The sequence below is a fragment of the Anomalospiza imberbis genome, chromosome 3 (genome assembly GCF_031753505.1).
Source record: "Anomalospiza imberbis isolate Cuckoo-Finch-1a 21T00152 chromosome 3, ASM3175350v1, whole genome shotgun sequence".
NCBI classification, from domain to species: Eukaryota; Metazoa; Chordata; class Aves; order Passeriformes; family Viduidae; genus Anomalospiza; species Anomalospiza imberbis.
Window position 1 is genome coordinate 73,691,493 of NC_089683.1, and position 8,103 is coordinate 73,699,595.

The 8,103-nt window shown below is 36.1% G+C and overlaps 1 protein-coding gene across 3 annotated transcripts in view; it reads left to right on the top strand.

Moving 5' to 3' along the window:
- THBS2 (thrombospondin 2) overlaps positions 1–3,598 on the top strand; it is a 30,298-nt gene extending 26,700 nt beyond the window's left edge. For all 3 annotated transcript variants that reach the window (XM_068185139.1, XM_068185138.1, XM_068185137.1), the window contains exons 20-22: positions 150–247; positions 2,487–2,626; positions 3,299–3,598. In XM_068185139.1, the coding sequence (XP_068041240.1) occupies positions 150–247; positions 2,487–2,626; positions 3,299–3,306 (246 nt within the window). In that variant the 3' untranslated portion in view covers positions 3,307–3,598. The remainder of the gene's footprint in view (positions 1–149; positions 248–2,486; positions 2,627–3,298) is intronic.
- Positions 3,599–8,103: the final 4,505 nt, after the last annotated feature.

Consider the following 8,103-nt stretch of genomic DNA (forward strand, 5'->3'; position numbering starts at 1 on the left):
TAAAAGAAGTCTGTTGATGATACAGTCAAATGTTAAACTATTTTCAGTTTCATACTCTTCAGAAAGTAAGCTTTGGCAGATGTTGTGGTGGATGTAGAGTTACTGGGGCACTCTGTGTTTCTAATAAGGCATTTGTATTCCTACTGTAGGTGCGTACTTTGTGGCATGATCCCAAGAACATTGGCTGGAAAGATTATACTGCTTACAGGTGGCACTTGATTCATAGGCCTAAAACAGGATTAATAAAGTAAGAAATATTTCTGTACCTCTACATTTTCTAGTAGCAATGCTTGTGTCTCTATTGATTTAAAAGCTATGTTATCAGTTTCATTGTTTCTGATAATTATGTTACTTCTGTGACAGTTTGTCCAACATTTTGGGAACATTTTATTATCTTCAGAATAATTTATTTTCCTTTTCAGATGTATTTAATTTAGTCTGGATGGTTCAATATTTACATCAGCGAAATACCCTTAAATAAAAGAAAAAAAAAATAGGCCTCTTTCTCAATAGCTTTTCTGTAAGGAGACCAAAAATTCCTGAGCAAAACTCAAAGCAAGATTAGAACGTGAGATTGCTCCCCAGCCTGTGGGATTTCAGTGAATGAAAGTAATTATAAACATGAGCATTGCCTCAGGGAAGTAGGCCAAGGGCCTGTCTACTTCAGCATCCTGTCTCCTGTAGTGGCTTACACAAGGCACTGCAGAAGTGGCCATGAGCACATCTGTAATGCACACAAGGAGCTGTGGCAAATGACTTTCTGTAGAGCCCAGCTGTTTAGCTGATGTTTCAAAGACTGAGTATTAACTGCTCATGTCAGTTTTATCTTCTACTAACTACTGGAACTGTAAAGGATATTTTTCATGGGGTAGAGTCAGACCTTACCTCCAAAGGTCTTGCTTGTGCTTATGTGCAGGAGGTTTTCATTCATCTGCGAAAGACAAAGTGTAGACAAATCAGGATAGACTAAGTTACGTATTTTTTTGTAAAGAAGTTTCTTTATGCTTCAGTGTATTGCAGTGCTAAGCATTGACTGATATAGGTCAAAAAGAAACTTGATATTTTTTTCATTCATGTTGCTGCTTACCTGTAAATTCCTTTACGCAATCTACATAGTGTCAGACAAAAGATGTTACCACTGGTATCACATTATATTAATCTAGCATGGCAAATTCTGTGGTTTGGGGCATTAAATTCCTTCATACTTTAGGGTGTTCTGATAGAAAATGAATTATTTTTTTCACTAATGAAGCCATGAAACAACTTATTTATACAGAAATATCAATTCCATATGAACATGATAAGAGCTATGTAATTTTTCTGGTGGTTTGAACAAATTATTAAACTCTTTCCATATGTTTTGGGTTCTTGATATTTTGAGATTTATATTAAATAGGATTACATGAACATGAAAATCTGTCATTTTTTATACTCTTCTTTTCACCATCCATTAACTACTGATCAAGTTTCATACTTGTCTTTGTGCACTTTTCAGGAAACAAAGAACTTTATTAGAAGTGCTGGACATGCATTTCTGTCTAAAACAGAAAACTGCCCCTACCTAACCACTGAGTTCTAGGAAGCTGCTCAAGGGTTGTCATCCTCATGTGAAGCCATCTTGCTGTGTATAACTAATGCATTGTCAATTGAAGCAGGACAATAATCCCTGACTCCAAAGACTAGTCTAATTAACAAACTATAGAGTAATTTCTCATTTGGCCAAGGAGACTGAGAGCCTAAAAATCTAGACTATCTCAAGGTCTCCCAGGAGAAGCAGAGGATCCAAGTTTGTGGAAATGCAGTCTCTCTGATAACGAAAGAAAATGAAGTTCTGGCTTTCGAGGTCTTTTGTCTCCAGGGTCGATGCCTGAAATACTAAAAAAGACCTCCAAGAACCAAAGAAACCAAGTTCTTCTTTTCCAGTATATTATTAGTCTAGCTCTTTTTGTCCAAATCCTTCCAGCTTTCTTTAAGCTCTTAAATGTCTGAAATTGAGATTCAGCGTGTCTCCAATTAATGCTTTGTTTGACTAAAGGGATGGTTCTTCCAATTTCTGATGTTGGCCCTTGCACCTAAAGATAAATAAATCAGCTGTTCACACAGCTGCAAAGACAGCTTTGTTCAGTGATGTGACAAGGTCGTGTGCTAATCCCTGAGTTCACTGGGACAGGGGCTTATCAGTGAATGCTAGTACATGACATAGTTCATTCCAGGAGACATGACTGCTCTAAATAAAGAACTGGGAAATCTTTTGCAGATGGTGTGCATGAAAACACTAAAGGAGCAGTCCCACTGCTCCTGATTAATGTGTTATGGCTGCCAGCCACGTGGGTGTGAGATAGAGATGAGAAGTGATCCCTACAATGAGGTTGGGTTTTCTGGTGCCTTGTTAAAATTATTTCTGTTACAGTTTTTAGAGACTGTTACCAGCTCTTACACTGGATGCTGTATTATCCTCCTTGTTTAATTTATGTTCTTCTTTACAGAGTTCTGGTTTATGAAGGGAAACAAGTCATGGTGGATTCTGGACCAATCTATGACACAACTTTTGCTGGTGGACGATTAGGTCTTTTTGTCTTCTCTCAAGAGATGGTCTATTTCTCTGACCTCAAATATGAATGCAGAGGTTAGTTACAAAAATGTCTGGAAGAGGCTTAAGCCTTTCATAACTTGTGGAACAAGCACAAAGTATCTAAATGAAAAGTATCCTCTAAATGAAAAGCAATCCATAATATCGTAGCATGGCGTAAACCTTTGGTGAAATGCCATGAATGCCCCTTGCCCCTAGAATAATCTCAATTTGAATAATAAACCCCAGATGTTTAATAATATCCACCTGGAAAAAATGAGGTAGAAATTTCTAAGAAAGACTTGCTTAGAATTCTCTCTGTATATCCACTGTCCTCTGTAGGCTATTTCAGTATGTCCTGCAGGCAGGGAGATACTTCTGGATCACCCCTCTTTCAAGAGGCATGGAAAAGAGAGCAGATACCTTTAATTAGCATGTCTGTCTGTAATGCTTGTCTGAAATGTTTTGAAATACAGATAATGCTTTTCTAGGTTTTCTTGTATATGATTTTGTGCAGCTAGATGCACAGCTGCACATACACATGCTTGTCTCTTTCTATATGTAGGCACATGTGTTTTTATATAAATATCCTCCCGTTTGTAGGAAAATTAAGAACAGAAGGCGTTGTGCTGCATCTTTTAAGTGTATCATGGTGGAGTTCTTGTTTGATTAACTTCCTAACCAAAAAAACCCCAATCACAATTAATATATTTTTCCCTTTTCTTTCAGATGCTTGAGCAATGGTTGCTGCATTACCAGCAAAGTACTGTAGATGCTATGCAACCCAGACACCTCAGTACACCCTGGTACTCCCAGTTTCAATTTTTGTGTACCTCCTGTCCTTTTTCGTCAAGCTCCACTCTCCAGGATCCTCCCAGCTGCCAGGAGTGTTTCAGCCACCCTTCCACCCAAGTGCCTTCTCAGAGCCAGGACTAATGAAACCTAAACGTGAACGTCGGACCCACCACTGAAGCAAAAGCAGATTGATACATTAGAACATTTTTGTAGAGTGAAAACTTAGCAAAATGTGTTTGTTTGTTTACTTGTCTTTTTTAAAGAATGACGTTTACATATAAAAATGTAATTACTTAATGTATTTATATATATATGGAAAAAAGAGGGGGGGATGATGATTATCAGTTGTTATGTTTAAGTGAGGAAAAATGTGTCTTAATTTTTTGGGTGTATGGTTGACACTTCCTAGCTCTGATCAAGACTGGACTTCAGTAACACAGAGCTTCTGGGTCTAATTTTAGCAAAGTAATGGAGGGCCACACCAACAGTGAAAATTACTTTGGATATTAAAGATCAATTATAAACATTTATTGATTCAAAAAGGTGCTTAGTTGATAAGGATGCTCTTAGTAACACTCTTTAAAATTATTAGTGGTAGAACTGTCAAATTTGCAACCTAACGCATTTAGTAGGGGCTTTATTTAGGCCAAACAGAATTGAACTAGAAACTCTCATGTGAAAAGGAAGAGTGATTCATTTAAACATCTGAAGCTATCACTATTGTCTGACTTTCAAAAAATTATTTCCAGTTGCCCTGTTTTCATCATATTCTGCATTGCCTTGTAATAAAGAATATACCGTGACTATGTGAAGCAAAATGAACCTGAACCACTTTTCCACCTCTGCTGCAAAAAGCACTTTGACATCCTGAATACTGATGTGGGTTTTTGAAAAGGTGGCAAAGCTGCCATTACTTAATTTGGTAACATATGAATTTAAGGTTCCATTTATAAATATTTTGTTAGTATTTATTGTGATTATCACACCATGCTGCCATCTCTGATAATTTATTTTAAAGCATATAATCCATCAATAATACACAAATAATAATAATCCATCAATAAATTCACAAATAATGGTATTTTAAAGCTATTTATGAAAGCATATCACAATATGTAGATATTGTCAAAGCATGGCCTACACTTAAGTATAGGTGATATACACTTAAGTTCCATGGATTATAGTCATGTATACTTCAAAGTTAAATGAATAATAATGAATTTACAAATGGAACCTTAATATATATCCAGTTACCCTAATTTTAATATTTTTGTATTGTTACCTATGTCTGCTGTATATAGAACTTAAATAATGCTGAAGGGGTACCAGTGTTTATTCCAAACAGATACAACAGTTACTCAGATAAACAATAGTATAGACATGTTTAACATTTTTGTTTTGTTTAAGATTTATGAGCTTTGTTCATAAAAAGAACACAGGCTGGTGTAATTTTCTTCATAGATGGGATACCTGATGGAAGAATACAGTACCTCTGCCTTCTTCTAGGGCACCGTGAGCTAAATGTCGAATCAACTTTTTCTCCTTTGAAATAGATTTTGTGGCTATATTCATTAGAAAGGAATCAACAGTTGCTGGCTTTATTGCACATTTTATAGTATTCATATTATCAATTTTTTTAAATTTTATTTCAGGTTGTTTTGTTGCTGGTTTTTTTGTTTTGGATTTTTTTGTTGTTTTCACAAGTCCTCTTCATGAGGTTTTTAAATATTTCAGTTTCTTTTAGTGTTTCAAATGACATCCCCAATTTCCAAGGGGAAGGGAGGATGACTTCATTAAATATAATGAGTAACGGCTGTGTAGGATTTTTTGTTTTGTCAGACAGAGACATCAATTTAGGGATGAAGATGTTAATATTTGGACTGTATCATAATTTTCCTATTCTGTGTAAATTATTTATGATGGGTTTTTAAATTTCTTTTTCTTTTTTTTTCCTTGCAAGTGTGTGTGAGAGAGTGAGACTGATGAAATTTCATTTTGTTTTGCCAAAGATTGTAAATAATTATTTATTTGTTTACAAGGACAGACATTTATCAATTGGTGTCCTGATTCATTTAGTCAGATCCTCATTTATATATATATATATATATATATATATATATATTAAGAAATTAATAATAGGAAATAAACTGTAAAAAGGTTTTATAATCCAAAATCTCTTTACCTTTTTTATAGTTACAGCTTTTCTTTAAAGAAAACATTCCATTCCACTAAGCCCTTAGCTAAGCCTCTTCCCTTGCTGTAAACCAATTCATTTCAAGCAAACCAAGAAATCTGTTGCTTTGCTGAAAAATCACTGACTGTCTTCTAAGTTTGTAAACAGCAGGTTTCCTAGTATCTCTGACAATACATCATTCCCCATGAAGTCTTTATCTGGCAAACAATCATAGATTTTATTTATAGCATTGTGAATGAGAAATTTTGGTCCTGCTTTTCTGTATCGTGTCTTGGCCCATGTGTTTGAACAAATACATCTTATTTTGCAACTGCTGCTTCTCTGAGTCCCATCTGAGTCATTGGGATTCGTTGGTGTGAGTGGGGATTGCCTTCCTGCTGGAGAATTTCAAGAACCAGTGCCTCATCACAAACCAAAGATAATAAAATACAATAAACTAATTCTTAGCATGAGACATCTTTCCTATGAATATAAACAATTCACAGGGAGGGGAATTTGAATTGCGTTAGGAAAAATAATGCCGAGCATGTCAAAATGCCAGTTTTGAGTTGTGAACACAACTTCTAACTTTTCTTGGCCTTACAAATACCCCAGCTATTTGATTTCCTTGGCTTTTGATTCCCATGAGAGTACTTGAAACTACACAAGACAGCCATGTAGCCTTCAGTACATTTATTGGTGAGTCCTTTAAAAAATACAAATGTTCAGTCTTGTAGCCAGCTGCAAGGATATCAATGACTGATCTTATTCAGCTAATAGAGTGTTATCAAGAACTTTTTGTCTACTTCTCAAGAGTTTTGTAAATTCTTTGGTATGGATCTTCATGAGAGTTTTGAATATGAGCAATTATTCATGGTTCTGTGGGGAAAAAAATCTTTTCATGCACCAAACAACCCCCCACAAAACTAAAGACAGGAAAATAAAATGACTGGAATTGTGTGAAAACATAACAGCAGCACTTTAGCTGCTGCTAAAGTGTCTACAGGGTCTCTCTGAAAAACAGAAGGGAAGGACCAAAAAAAGCAAAATTGCTGTGAATGAGCAGTTTCACCTACAGCAGTGGCATCCCCTAACCTGTGTCCATTGCTCTAACTACCTTTTCTAAGACTTTTGAATATGCTCAAAAGTATTTGCATAATCTGGTAAAAATACATATTTAAAAATTATACAAAGTCTGCACATATGGTTCCCAAAAAGAGATGGGTATGGAAGAAGGTCTGAAATTCCTGTGGAGAGGCTGTTTTTTCTCACAAGGGGAAGCTGAGTAGAGCAGGTGAGGATTCTGCCACTAAATACCAGGCAGATTTTTTTTCACTTCCCTGGGCATCATGTTCCCACCTAGTAAAATTTCCTCACCTTTAAAATACTTGTTATATCTTGTGTGTATCTAACTGGTTTTGGGCCAGCCAGAAAACCAGGAAATCCTGAAATCCTGAAACCTTCCTAAAATTAAGTCCTGATGAGACTTCTTGACCTCTTCTGAAACGTGGGGGTTTTGGGTAAACTTCAGATAAACCACTGGATTCTGAAAAGTTAAGATGAGCTCACAGTATTTAAGGATTTGTCCATTATAAGAGAAGCAGATTTGTCATGTTTTCTTCCAGAAAGAAAGGCAGTAATTCCACCCAAGGATTATACCTGTGATTTGCACATCAGGCAGACCAAATAATACATCATGAATACTAACATACGTGTGTACTCCCTGCTAGCTACACAATGGGACAGGAGCTGCACAGATTATCATGGTCAGTGGGCCAAAACCTCATCTTGGTCAGCTCAGTGGGAGTTTTGCTTCAGTGATAGCTGGATGAGAGTCAGTGTTCGGTTTGTGCTGCAGACATCCACAGAGCAAGAATTCTAATGCTTGCATGGGAACATCTGCTCTCTAAAGCCTTTTGAAAAAAAAAAAAAAAAAACCAACTATGTAATAACTTGGCACAGCATAGTTTCCATTGTGGAGAAGACCACCCTTGTAGATCAGGAAGGGGGACATTGAAGGAAAAGAAACCTGATGCTGATTAAACCAAAGGTTCTTCTAATCTATTATCCTACTTCTTGAAAGGTGCCTGTATCAAATTCACTAGAGGAAGGTGTCAAGCATTTATCATTAAAATCCGTACATTAGCACTCCTAGAAGGAAAACATTATTCTTAGCCCCAGGCAGTAAATGGGTGGGTCTGCTTTTGTGCCTGCATGGTTTATTTTGCACTAACATAACTGCAAATACTGTTGTTATTCATATAAATATTTTTAATCCAAATTCTCCTCCTATTGAGAGCTCTGGAGATTGATTATACAATCTGCGCAGTATAAATTTCCTTTTTACCAATTTCAGGTCTGTTGCTATTTAATTTCATTGACAGGCTTGATTTCTCCCAGACTTTGGAAAGGAATTAATAGTATATATTTCATCATACAGCTGTGTGTTAGAAAAACAATATCCTACTTTGCTTTTACTACTTGGTGCAAGTGTCTGTAATGGGTTCATGTGGTACATCAAAGGTAGAAGAATTTTCTCTGCTTGCTGAAAAGATCAGCTGTTGTG